The sequence below is a fragment of the Ctenopharyngodon idella genome, chromosome 19 (genome assembly GCF_019924925.1).
Source record: "Ctenopharyngodon idella isolate HZGC_01 chromosome 19, HZGC01, whole genome shotgun sequence".
Taxonomy (NCBI): domain Eukaryota; kingdom Metazoa; phylum Chordata; class Actinopteri; order Cypriniformes; family Xenocyprididae; genus Ctenopharyngodon; species Ctenopharyngodon idella.
In genome coordinates, this window is record NC_067238.1 from 6,946,684 (window position 1) to 6,960,978 (window position 14,295).

The window sequence follows — 14,295 nt, forward strand, 5'->3', positions numbered from 1 at the left end:
CAAGTGTCTTGGTGGAAAAGTGGAGTAATACACTGTATAAAAAAAAAAGAAGAAAAAAAACCCTTGCAAAAAAAAAAACGGCAAATGACTGGCAGCTATGGCTGCCAAACAAAAACCGTAAAATTAAAGTAAAATATCTTAATCTGTCACAGTCTGTTTAGTTTCAGTTTAAGGACTTTCGGTTTGTTTTCATTTGTCACATGTTCCTGTAGCTGCCAGTCATTTACCATTTTTTATTTTTTTTTTTGAGTGTAAAACTGTTATTTTACAGATTTTTCTAAAATCTAAAAGTTCTAAAAGTTCTGCAGAGAAACAGTTATTTTACAGATTTTTCCTATATTATTATGATCAAACACCTTCAATAAAGTGACAGTACTAAAAGTTCTGCAGAGAATCACCATTATTTTACAGACTACAATAAAAACCTTCAATAGAGTGTTAAAGCATGCTCAATATTCTAAATTAACAGTTTTATTTTGGAAGACAAAATACAACTTCTATACAAATACTATATAAAACAAAATTTAATAATTCAGTTGTGAATACAGTACAAATTTTAAATGAAATACATTTAACATTTAAAATACTGTACAAGTTAACAGTAGAACAGTTTTAGAACAAAATTTAATAAGAAGTTTAATTAAATATTCTCAACTTCAAACTGAAGAAACACAAAACGTCTCAGGTTACATATGTAACCATGGTTCCCTGAGAACAGTGAACGAGACACTGCGTTTGAAACACATATGGGGAACGTCATCACGTGAACCGGTGTCTGAAAGCAATATCAACTCTCACCAATCCTATTGGCCGGCGACAGCCTATGACGTCATCATAGACGCGACCCGGAAGTATAAAAGGAGCACCTAGAGAAGCAGTCAGTACCTTAACGTCTGAAGGGACTGTTCAGCAGGCAGCCCCAATGCATGGCAGGTAACGCAGTGTCTCGTTCCCTGTTCTCAGGGAACCATGGTTACATACGTAACCTGAGACGTTCCCTTTAAAAAGGAAACTACACTGCATTTGATATGCAAATGGGGAACGATATACCCACGCCGCCATGTTTGAGGGGAGTGCATAACAAAGATGGCTAGACAAACGTCAGAACTAGCAATTTCAACTGAAATGCCAGAACCACTCCCCCTATGGGTCATACATAGGCTGTCAGTGATAGCATTCCCTATGGCCAACCGCTCAAGCTATAAGCCTCAAAGAGGCCTTCCACAGAAGGCCTACCAAGGCCGCTCAAAGCTTAAAGGGCGGCCTGTGAAGGCCACACACCTAAAGCAGCTCTCTTGCTGATAAAGCAAGATCCCACCAACATGGGAACTCGTTCAGATTGAAACCGAGTTAAACTAGCAGATAAGGCTGTAGAGTGCCCACATCACAGTCTACCTCAACACATTCCGACAAGCAGTGTACTCAGTAAAAACACTTTTTACTCTTCAAGCAAGAGGAGCCAAACTTATGCCATCATGCTCTGAAGGAGGCCCAAAAGAGGGCCTACAACTCCAGAAAGACACGTGGCGTCAGCTCGTGGCAGTGTCTAAGCTCTAAGGGAGCCAATATGATAACCAAACTCTTCAGTGAGGTTAAATATATAACTCAACCTGAGCTTAATTCTAATTCAACAGATTCTAACAGGCAATGTACTCAGTAAAAACACTTTTTACTCTCAAAGCAAGAGGAGTACAAAACTACGCCACTCTGCTCTGAAAGAGGCCCGAACAGGGCCTACTATTCCAGAAAGACACAGGCGTCAGCCAGTGGCAGTGTCTAAGCTCTAAGGAAGCCAAATCTGAGAACCAAACTATCCAGTGAGGTTAACTAATTTAACTCGACCTGAGCTAATTTAATCCACACATTCCACCAGGCAATGTACTCAGTAAAAACACTTTTTACTCTTTAAGCAAGAGGAGTACAAACCTACGCCATCATGTTCTTGAAGGAGGCCCAAACAGGGTCTGCGACTCCAGAAAGACAGGTGGTGTCAGCTAGTGGCAGTGTCTAAGCTCTAAGGGAGCCATATATGAGAACCAAACTATCCAGTGAGGTTAATTATCTAGCTCAACCTGAGCTTAATTCCATCAGGCAATGTACTCAGTAAAACACTTTTTACTCTTTAAGCAAGAGGAGTACAAACTATGCCAACATGCTCTGAAAGAGGCCCAAACAGGGCCTACCACTCCAGAAAGACACAGGTGTCAGCCAGTGGCAGTGTCTAAGCTCTAAGGGAGCCTAAACTGAGAACCAAACTATCAAATGAGGTTACCTAGCTTATCTCAACCTGAGCTTAAAATCTACACATTCCAACAGGCAATGTACTCAGTAAAAACACTTTTTACCCTTACAGAAAGGGGAGCACAAAGAATATATGCTGCCATGCTTCTGAAGGAGGCCAAAACCGGCCTACTACTTCAAATGATCAAGGGCATAAACCTGTGGCAGTGCTAAGTGAGCAAAACTCTGGCTAAACATCTACCAACAAAACTTGTGATACAACAAGCTGTTGTGCTCTGAAGGAGGCCCAAAACAAAGCCTTCTACTCCAAACAACACAATCAACATCTTGTGGTGGTGTTCAAACTCTAAAGGGAGCTACATAAGAACCAAACTGAATAGTTAGGTTCACTAAACAAACTCAACCTGAGTTATGCATTCCAACAGGCCATATACTCAGTAAAAAACACTTCTTACCCTTATTAGCAAGGGGAGTACAAACTTAGTCACCATGCTCTGTAGGAGGCCAGAACAAAGCCTACTACTACAGAAAACAGGTGCTAACCTGTGGCAGCAATGGAGTTACTGGGCTCACATTGTGTAGGGCAAAATAGAACTAGAGCATTAACAACCCTGAGAAACAGGGGAATGCTTCACTTCTCATTCATACTACCCTGAAATTGTGAATCTCAATGGTGGGGGCTTTTCACCAAAGATAGAGACATCTGTACTGAACCCTAGGGAACAGGAGCTTAAAGAAAGCTAACACTGTTTCACTCAAGCTTGAATCTTAATATAAGGGGTTCAGGGGAAAAGACTAAACAAAGTATAGAATGAAAAGCTCTAGAAAAGTGGGGCCACAGCAACACTAGCATTTTCTTATTCACACAGTGATAAGGAGCCTACCACCTGAGACAATGGCACCAGGGAGACTTAGCAATAGTCTGCTACCTTAGCTGCTATCTATCTTGCACCTACACCAAAGGGGTAATGGGCCTTGGCCTAACAACTCTGATAAGAGGAGGCCAGAACTAGGAAAACTACACTCTCCTGACAGGGGTAGTAAAAAGGGGTAAAAAAAAAGTGAAATGCTTCAATATATCACCTAAACCCTAGTTCTAGCCTAGGCCAGCAATAACTGTGTGCCTATAGGGCCACACATAAGCATAGATCTGCCTGGGGCTTAAACTCATCCTCTAAAACTCTCAATAGAGAGGAGGCAACTCTGAAATAAACTCTATAAGCAAGAGCTCAGAGGAGCAATGCTCAACCCAAGCCAAACAATGTCAGGCGGCCCCGAAGGCCAACGCTTAACATAGATCTATCTGAAGTAAAGAGTGCCAATCTCTAATACAAACTGTAGCTATGACCAGAGGAGAAAAGCTACTCTACCATATGGTAGCTGTAAAGGTGGCCATATAGCCAACACTAAGATAATCAACCTAATGAGAACTTCAGGGCCCTAATTTTCCCCTTCTATTTCTTTTTACACACCCAGGAAAAAACTATACAGGAAAACTAAGGTCAATATATTTAAATATATAAATATAGACCAAGCTTACTCCCTGCGGCTCGAAGAACGGAGACTCACCATCATAGAAAGATGGAATCTATGGTTCTTTCAAGCCTGAAAGAGCCCCTTCACTATCAAGCCAAAAGGCGAGCCAATCAGAAAATATTTATCATGTGCCCAGCCCTCAGCCTGATCTGTAAGAAGCGCCTGGGTAAAAAATGTCTTTACTCAGGAGGTGGAAGAAGAAAGGAGAGGGTAGATGTAACTACCCTCATGGAGAGGAAATCAATCACCGACGCTGCTGGCATCTGTAATTGATTACCTCCCTCAAATCTTCTTCTTCCTAGAGTCCCAGCCTGGTAAGCCTGTAACACTGCCATCGTGTGTAAGGCAGCACCAGTCTGACCCGCTGCCGTATATGCCCTGCCATTCAAGCAAGATGTCATCTTAAGGAGCTTAGAAGGCAGGACCGGAGCTTTCAATGTCTGTGCCCGCCCTGTGACAAGATAGTTAGCAAACATCTCGTCAATAGGGGGCATCGACACATACCCATACCGGCTCATTCCCTCAAAATTAGCTCACTGATGTCGGTGAATATGAGCTGAGTACGGGTTCCTGTTTTCTTTAAAAATATCTAAATTTGTGTTTGAAAGACTAACCAAAGTCAAACAACATGACAGTAAAAAACTGATGACAGAATTTACATTTTTGGGTGAACTAAGCCTTTAACGATCTCAAACAGCCTTTGCTTACATCGACAGAAGGGTTTTAAGTGAATGTAGTTTTGGTTTCAGAGAATTGTGTCCAAGGGAAAGAAAAACTCCAAATTTGGCACATATCAGCCCAAAAATTAGTCACATGGCACCTGGAAGGTTTTCAAGTTCATCCATGACAATGGCTCAGTCTAGAATAATGCTGTGCATGAAGACTCCAAATGTAGTTCTTGTGGAGGAAGAATCCTGGCTGTTTTCTGTTATCACGGTCAGAATCCCCAAGAAGGGTGTGTCACAATCACAGTCCTAATAAAAAGGGAACAGCAATATCACAATTCTGGTTACATTACAAATTAAAATCACAAATGTACATATTACAAAGTACCAGGTCTACATACAACTAACAGAGATTAATTATGGTTGTTAAAGGGTTAGTTCACCCAAAAATAAAAATTTCTGTCATTAATTACTCACCCTCATGTCGTTCCACACCTGTAAGACCTTCGTTCATCTTCGGAACACAAATTAAGATAATTTTGATGAAATTCGAGAGCTCTCTGACCCCTCCATAGACAGCAATTTAATTACCACTTTCAAGGTCCAGAAAGGTAATAAAGACATTGTTAAAATAGTCCATGTGACTGCAGTGGTTCAACCTTAATGTTGTGAAGCAACGAGAATACTTTTTGTGCGCAAAAACAAAACAAAAATAACGACTTTATTCAACAATCTCTTCTCTTCCCTGTCAGTCTCCTACTCTGTTGACGTAGTAAACACAGTCCACAGCTTCCGTGTTCTACGTCAGAATGCCGGCTCAGTATTGGCTGGCTCCTGCATCAGCATCACACACGCATCATGCTGCTCACGTGAACAGCGTCAGCCAATACTGAGCCAGAATTCTGACGTAGAACCTGGAAGCACTGAACGTAAACAGCGTAGGAGAATGAAATGGAAGAAAAGAAATTGTTGAATAAAGTCATTATTTTTGTTTTGTTTTTGTGCACAAAAAGTATTCTTGCTGCTTTATAACATTAAGGTTGAACCACTGCAGTCGCATGGACTATTTTAACAATGTCTTTAGTACCTTTCTGGACCTTGAAAGTGATGATTATATTGCTGTCTATGGACGAGTCATATACCTCTCATATTTCATCAAAAATATCTTAATTTGTGTTCTGAAGATGAACGAAGGTCTTATGGGTGTGGAACGACATAAAGCTGAGTAATTAATGACAGAAACTTCATCTTTGGGTGAACTAACCCTTTAAAGTATTGTCTGGAAGATAGACAAAATAAAAATAAAAAAATAACTGTATAATGATGACAGAACTTGCATTTAACAAAATGCTGGATAAAAAAAAAAGGAAAAGAAAAAAAGAAATGAAACAAATGCAGAGTTTGAATGTCTGATCCAAGATAAGAGTTAAATGAAGCATGTTGAATGCCTATATGTAATGTATGTGTGGGGAATCATAGTTTATAATTAAAACACAGAGAACGTTACCTGTCAGCACTGTTTAAAAAAAATCAGAGGTTTCTTCTCCAAGAATAAGAGGAAGGCCATGAAGAACTGTGCACTTAGCAGTGATGACAGTGCTGTGAAAAAAAAAAATTAGACTGAAATATCAAATGAGCGAAAAAATCTAGTATAAAAAAATCAGTGACATTAGTGTCCTGATAAATGTTACAACATTGAATGAAATATAAAATTGAGCTAATACAGTAACAGAATTTTGATTAAGAAAGAAGCATTGACAAGCTTACCATAGATTTAATTTGCGCAAGAAACTGTCTCTTCAACTGCCACTTTCTTTGTTGCACAAATTTCCAGAAATCAAGCTGCAAGTTGATTAAGCACTGAGAAGAATGCTTGATTGAGGCTTCTGATTGTGATGTGATTGAACTCTGCATTGATCTGTGACAGGGAAAATAAAAGTTAAATGTACATTGGGTTCACAGTTAGTGTGTTCAAGGCATACTTGTTTACTTTGTATCAACATGTTTAGACTGATTTCTTGTTAAATACCCCTTCAATTAATTAAATAACTTGAATGAACACAAACAGTCAGTGTGAAGGCATGGAATTAAACTAGTTCTGGTGCAGCTTCCATGTTTTAAGCGACATTGCTAGAGTAGTGGAGCTCTATTTTCAAAGGAAAAATACAGCAGGCTACTTACATTTCCAATGCATATCTCATTCCACAAAACAGATCCTGCAAATGAAGAAAAATAGCCTTATATTAATCTACATGTCTCGTTCCACAAAACAAGCTCTGAAAATTAAGAAAATAATTCTTACTATATAGATTTAAATATTAATTATGAACCATTGTGTAGTCTTCAAACATTTTAATCTTAAGAAATCTAAAATAAAAAAACAAACAAACAAATTATAACATCCCTGTACAACACACCTAAACTAGCATCCAAATATAAAGCAGTAGAGTAATTAGTAAAGTTTTCCCCAGTCTACATTGTACACATAATAAAAATATCTAAAACATAAAAAACGTTCTTTTATTCAAAACATGCAGCCAAAGACCAGTAACTGGCAAATGCTAACTGCTAATTTCGATTAGCACAATCAAACACACTCAACAATTTCAATAATATAACATCACACCCAGTGTCACTGTGTAAATTGTTTAATCTGATTATATTACACTATCGATTAATGTATATTAAACAATTCAGAAATTTTACAATATGACAAACAAGCACCATGTGCTTCTCCCCTCAGAATACGTTGCAAATTGACTCCACCTACAGGTAGAACTGCGCATGACCACTCAAAAAAATTTCGTACTACTCATTTTAAGTAGAGGATAATTGAATCTATTGAGTTTAATATCTTTCAGTTCTAAAAAGTTGTCGTTACTTAGTTAAACTCAGTAAGGTCAACAAACTTACTCAAAATAAGTTAAAATCACTTAATTTTATTAGTAAGATCATCAGTTACATTTTACAGTGTTCCTCTTCAACAACCATCTCCTGCTCTCTTGGGCTTAAAGCCAGAAGAGCACTCGCTGCTGGATCAGATGATGTCAACGAGAGGACATCATCATCATCCAGCAGCTCACCCTCGTCAGCCACTGGGGTTTGCCTCAGCATGGGCGGGACCAGAACCACCAGGCACAGATGCCGGCCCCTCTTCCCTCGAGAAGAGGGCCAGACGAGATTGGAGCGTCTTAATAGGCAGACGCTCGCAGTTTACACAGACAGCGCCCTCAAGCACTGTCTGTGCATGCTCTTCTCCCAGAAAGAAAATGCACAGATTGTGTGTGTCATCGGGTGTCAGAAACCTGGGACATGGATCTACACACTTCCTGCAATGTTTGTTAGACATAGTAATTATTCTTACCAGATTCAAAGAATCGCATTCAGACAAAACAGTCCCTGAAGACAAAAAGATACTGACTGCTTCTCTAGGCGCTCCTTTTATACTTCCGGTTCGTGTATATGATGACGTCATAGGCTTTCGCCGGCCAATAGGATTGGTGAGAGTTGATATTGCTTTCAGACACCGGTTCACGTGATGACGTTCCCCATAATCGTTTCAAACGTAGTGAGGAGTTCCCTTTTGAAAGGGAACTGATACATCTACACATCTATCACACCACTATTGATTCTTTTCAGATCTTTTCATTATTCAGATGTAAATTTATGTAAACAAATTCTTCAGTGACAGCATTCCCTACGGCCAACAACCCAAGCTAAACCTCAAAGAGGCCTTCCGCAGAAAGCCTACCAAGGCTGCTCCAAGGCTTCTGGGACCAAATCTTCCGCAGAAAGAAGGTCCCTTTAAGGGAATGTGGCCAAGGAACCGAAGGGAACCCCGGCCAGTCACTAGAAGGGGGACATAGTCACCCCAATGCCACCAGGGAGGCTGACCTAATCTGACATAGGACCAACTCAGTCTTGGCCAACCCTGTCTGAATACAGCGTCTCAACAAACGCATTCTTCAGAGAAGACAGCAAGTAAGAGCAACTGCAAAAGGCAGTAAGCAACTCAAACCCATGCATAGAGACGGGCATCCTGGAGAGCAGAACTCAGCTGAATGCTATGAACCCTCATATTGAGGGGAGTATGATCCGCTCATCCTAGGATCTACTCAGCGCTTGATTATTTGCACTGAGGAGGCTGTGCACTAGAAACCCTGATACAGGGGAGCACAAACCAGCCTAGGGCTGATCCTTAACGGAAGGCCTTATAGAAGCCTTCAGCCAATGACCAGCTTAGGGAGCTAAGCACTATTACATAGACAACCCTAGCAGGGAAGTACAGAGCTCAACCTAACAGGCAGACCATACTGTGGGCACATAATCATGGAGGCCTACATTATGATAGTAGCTCTATATGAAGCAAGACTCACATACGAAAGAGCACCTGTCATATTTCTTGCTCCCAGCAAGACTTCAGTAACAGCAAATGAGACTGTAAAGTGCCACATAACAGTCCACCTAACACAATCCAATGAGCAGTGTACTCGGTAAAAGAACCTTTTTACTCTTTAACTCTTTAAATCTCAGAATTAGAGACACACATCCAAACTTTAATCGAGGATAGTAAGAATGCAAGGGCTTCAGATACTGTTTTGGATGCGACTAGCTTAGTGAACTCTGTACATCGTTCGGTTCCGGCTGTAGAGCCCGCGCAGCAGGGCACTTGGGTAACGGTGAGGCTTCCGTTCCAATAAGAACATCAAACAGGTTCTCCCCACTCAGTGATACACCCACTGAGAATCCTGCTGAAAGTGCCCTAGTTATTGGCGATTCTATTACACGGAACGTGAAAATAGAGACACCAGCCACCATAGTCACATGTTTGCCGGGAGCCAGAGCACCTGACATCAAAGCAAATTTAAAAGTGCTGGCTAATGCTAATCGTAAATACTCTAAGATTATTATTCACGTCGGCACTAATGATGTTCGACTTCGCCAGTCGGAGATCACTAAAATTAACATTAAAGAGGTGTGTGAACTCGCAAGTACAATGTCAGGAGAAGTAATTTGCTCTGGCCCCCTTCCTGTTCGTCGGAGTGATGAGATAGTTAGCAGATTATCATCACTCAATGGCTGGCTGTCTAAGTGGTGTCCGCAAAATAATATAGGTTTCATAGACAATTGGAAAAGTTTTTGGGGCAGACCTGACCTGTTAAAAAGAGATGGTATTCATCCCTCCCGGGATGGTGCTGCTCTTCTCTCTAGTAATATGGCACATAGTCTTAGAGCTGAAACATGACAAACTGGGGCCCAGGTCAGAAAGCAGACAGACTGGCTAAACCGACCGTCTGCTAGCTGCCTCACGTTACAGAAGTCAGAAAATTCAGATAACTCCCAACACATAGAAACTCTTACACCTAGATATTTTCAAATAGAGACTGTGTCTGTACCCCGAATTAGTAAAAACAAAAAACTTCCAAACCCATTTAATGGTAAAAATTCAATTGATGTTCAACAAATAAAAAATAGAGATAATAATGCTAAACAAATGATAAAACTCGGGTTGTTAAATATTAGATCCCTTTCTTCAAAATCACTTATTGTTAATGATATTATCAAAGATAATAATCTAGATGTGCTGTGTTTGACAGAAACTTGGCTAAAACCGGACGATTACATTACTTTAAATGAGTCTAGTCCTCAAGGTTATGATTATCGACACAATGCCCGTCAGAAAGGCAAAGGGGGAGGTGTTGCTGTAATCTATAGTAATATTTACAGTATTAGTCAGAAGTTCAAATATAATTCCTTCGAAACTATGGTACTTTACGTAACATTATGTAAGTTGACATTTGTGCTGGCTACTGTATACAGGCCACCAGGACACAATACAGACTTTATCAAAGAATTTGCTGACTTTCTATCAGAGTTAGTACTAGCTGCAGATAAAGTCCTTGTTGTTGGTGATTTTAATATCTATGTAGATAATAAAAAAGACGCATTAGGATTGGCATTTGCAGATCTTCTAAACTCTATTGGTGTTAGACAACATGTGTCAGGACCCACTCATTGTCGTAATCATACTTTAGATCTAATATTGTCACATGGAATCAATATCGATGCTGTTGAAATTCTGCAGCAGAGTGACGACATCTCAGATCATTATCTAGTCTCGTGTATACTACATTTAGTCAAGGCGGCTAAACTGCCTCCATGCCATAAATATGGTAGAACCATCACTTCTACCACTAAAGATTGCTTTATAAATAATCTTCCTGATCATTTTCATCGCCTTAGCATACCAGACAGCTTAGAAGACCTCGATGTTGCAACAGAAACTATTGCCTCTGTCTTTTCCAGCACATTAGACTCAGTTGCTCCTTTGCGTTTAAAAAAGATTAAGGAAATTAATCCAATGCCATGGTACAATGAGCACACTCGGGCCCTAAAGTTAGCAGCCAGAAAAATGGAGCGCAGCTGGAAGAAATCAAAACTAGAAGTATTTCGTATTTCGTGGAGAGAGAGAATGATTGAGTACAGAAAGGCCTTAAAATCTGCTAGATCTGCCTATTTTTCAAAACTCTTAGAAGAAAATAAACACAACCCTAGGTACTTATTTGATACAGTGGCTAAATTAACAAGAAATAAAGCTTCAGCTTCTGATGTTTCCAAAGAGCACAGCAGTAATGACTTTATGAACTTCTTTACTTGCAAGATTGATAATATTAGAGAAAAAATAATAACCATGCAACCGTCTACTACAGTATCGTGTCAGATAGTGCATTGTAGTGTCCCTGAGGAAAAATTCAATTCATTTACTGCTTTAGGAGAGGAAGAATTGTCTAAACTTGTTAAATCATCAAAATCAACAACATGTATGTTAGACCCTATACCGACTAAGCTATTGAAAGAAATGCTTCCAGAGGTCATAGATCCTCTTCTCAATATCGTCAATTCATCTTCATCATTAGGATACGTACCAAAAACTTTTAAGCTGGCTATTATTAAACCTCTTATTAAAAAAACACAACTTGATCCTAGAGAATTAGTCAATTACAGGCCGATCTCAAATCTCACTTTTCTGTCAAAAATACTAGAAAAGGCAGTATCATCACAACTATGTTCCTTTTTAGAAAGAAATGGTATCTGTGAGGATTTCCAGTCAGGATTTAGACCGTACCATAGTACTGAGACTGCTCTCATTAGAGTTACTAATGATTTGCTCTTATCATCAGATCGTGGTTGTATCTCTCTATTAGTGTTACTGGATCTTAGTGCTGCATTTGACACTATTGATCACAATATTCTTTTAAATAGACTCGAAAATTATGTTGGCATTAGTGGAATTGCATTGTCATGGTTCAAATCATACTTATCTGACCGTTATCAGTTTGTAGTAGTAAACGAAGACATGTCATATCGATCACAAGTTCAATATGGAGTACCACAAGGCTCAGTACTAGGACCATTGCTGTTCACTCTGTACATGCTACCCTTGGGAGATATCATTAGGAAGCATGGCGTTAGTTTTCACTGTTACGCTGATGATACTCAGCTCTATATTTCTTCGCGCCCTGACGAAACTTACCAATTCACAAAATTAACGGAATGCATAGCTGATATAAAAAATTGGATGACCAGTAATTTCCTACTACTAAATTCAGAAAAAACAGAGATTCTATTTTTTGGACCAAAAACTTCTTCACGTAATAACCTAGAATATTGTCTAACACTTGATGGCTGCTCTGTTAAGTCTTCGTCGTCAGTTAGGAACCTGGGTGTGCTCTTTGATACCAATCTTTCATTTGAAGGCCATGTTACTAGCATCTGTAAAACCGCATTCTTCCATCTTAAAAATATATCTAAACTACGACATATGCTCTCAATGAAAAATGCAGAACAGTTAGTTCATGCGTTCATGACCTCAAGGCTAGATTACTGTAACGCTCTACTGGGTGGTTGTTCTGCTCGCCTGATAAATAAACTACAGCTCGTACAAAATGCAGCAGCTAGAGTTCTTACTAGAACCAGGAAGTATGACCATATTAGCCCAGTTCTGTCAACACTGCATTGGCTTCCTGTTAAACATCGTATAGATTTTAAAATCTTGCTAATTACTTACAAAGCACTAAATGGTTTAGCTCCCCAGTACCTGAGCGAGCTCCTAATTCATTATAGTCCTTCACGTCTATTGCGATCTCAGAATTCAGGCCAGCTGATAATACCTAGAATATCAAAATCAACTGCAGGTGGTAGATCCTTCTCCTATTTGGCACCTAAACTCTGGAACAATCTTCCTAGCATTGTTCGGGAAGCAGACACACTCTGTCAGTTTAAATCTAGACTAAAAACGCATCTCTTTAACCTGGCATACACATAACACATTACCAATTTATATTTTCAAATCCGTTAAAGGATTATTAGGCTGCATAAATTAGGTCAGCCGGAACCGGGAACACTTCCTATAACACCTGATGTACTCGTTACATCAGAAGAAGAATGGCATCTACGCTAATATTAGTCTTTCTGTTTATCCCGAGGTTCACCGTAGTCAACCGGATCCGGGCCGTATCCAGGTGAGACCAAGGACCTGCACCTTGACACGACCACAACGCAGCCCTGACGTATCAGCAGAGATTGAGTCAACTAGATCATCCACTGTGAGGGCCTCATCGACACGACAGCCACAACACAGTTCCTCAACAACCGTCCATACCGGCGTGATCCTCAATACGATCCTCAATTGGATGGAACTGAAATAAATACTTTTAATGTTGCGATCCTATTGGACTTATGATAGCAACCTGAATTGTAACAAAGCACTGTTGGCCAGAGGAGAACTGGCACCCCGACTAAGCCTGGTTTCTCCCAAGGTTTTTTTTTCTCTCCATTTTAACACCAATTTGCCACTTGTCTGCCACCTAATGTCACCTGATGGAGTTTGGGTTCCTTGCCGCTGTCGCCTCTGGCTTGCTTAGTTGGGGACACTTGACATTTGACTTGACATTTGATATTCAACAGTGCTTTGATCTGCCTGCATTGACACTATTCTTTAAGAGCTGCTGTGCAGCCAAACAATGTACCAGTTATCAATGTAAAGCTGCTTTGACACAATCTACATTGTAAAAAGCGCTATATAAATAAAGGTGACTTGACTTGACATGAGCAAGTGCACAGTAATATTTTACAGATGTAACTGTAAACATCATCTTAATTCAAAATGTATATGTACATGTATGGCATTACAGAAACTGTTGTCTTTGTTGTGCATGGTGAGGTTTCAGACTATATTTCAGCTAGTTTTGGCTAGCTTTTGACAAAATTGCCTTACAATGTCACTTATAAAATGTTTGTGTATAAATGCTCAAGTGTAAATGCTTGTAATGTGATACTCTCTAAACATATTCATAATATATTTCACCCAGTTTTGGTTAGTTTATCATACATGTGGTCTACATCATCATAATACAAAAGTATATGTTCTTGTATGACATAACAATAACTGCTGTCTTTGTTATGCATGGCCATAGTTGATAGTGTTATCAGCATGCTCATGCTTTTTTTTTTTTTTTTTTACACAGATGTGACAATGAAAATGTCCAAACACCTGGGGCCTGTATCATGATGGTAGTTGAACAAACTCAGGGTTATAGGATTCGTTTCGAGTTGACAAAACCAAACCACTCCAATCCGGCTTTGTTGGTACCATGATGCTGATCATCAACTTTCTCTGTCAACTCAGGCTTTGATCCTGAGTTTGTGGAGCGCGTGCACATGAATGCGTGACATCAGTGGTGAACAGCCAATCACATGCCTTGCAACAGAGAGAAACTCTGATTCACTTCTTGCGAGAGAGCCAGTGTGATTCAAAACTCTTTTGCTGAAGGTTAAGATATTGAAGAAAATG

General features: G+C 39.7%; 3 protein-coding genes across 4 annotated transcripts in view; 2 read left to right on the top strand and 1 right to left on the bottom strand.

Annotated features, from left to right (window-relative positions):
• fkbp10a (FKBP prolyl isomerase 10a) overlaps positions 1-14,295 on the top strand; it is a 225,411-nt gene that overhangs the window by 185,325 nt on the left and 25,791 nt on the right. The gene's annotated exons all lie outside the window — the stretch shown is intronic.
• Positions 1-14,295, bottom strand: part of LOC127501094 (cytosolic 5'-nucleotidase 3-like) — a 246,708-nt gene that overhangs the window by 118,568 nt on the left and 113,845 nt on the right. The window contains exons 8-11 of one of the 2 annotated variants that reach the window (XR_007926498.1): positions 6,624-6,658; positions 6,210-6,360; positions 5,950-6,041; positions 509-4,751 (exon numbers count right to left, since the gene is read on the bottom strand). The exons of the other annotated variant lie outside the window; for it this stretch is intronic. The gene's annotated coding sequence lies outside the window, so the exon portion shown is untranslated. Of the gene's footprint in view, positions 1-508; positions 4,752-5,949; positions 6,042-6,209; positions 6,361-6,623; positions 6,659-14,295 lie in introns of those variants that run through there. 2 annotated transcript variants of the gene reach the window in all.
• LOC127501085 (uncharacterized) overlaps positions 8,028-14,295 on the top strand; it is a 194,373-nt gene continuing 188,105 nt past the window's right edge. Inside the window, exon 1 of the mRNA XM_051872869.1 lies at positions 8,028-10,997. Within this exon, the coding sequence (XP_051728829.1) occupies positions 9,937-10,997 (1,061 nt within the window). The 5' untranslated portion in view covers positions 8,028-9,936. The remainder of the gene's footprint in view (positions 10,998-14,295) is intronic.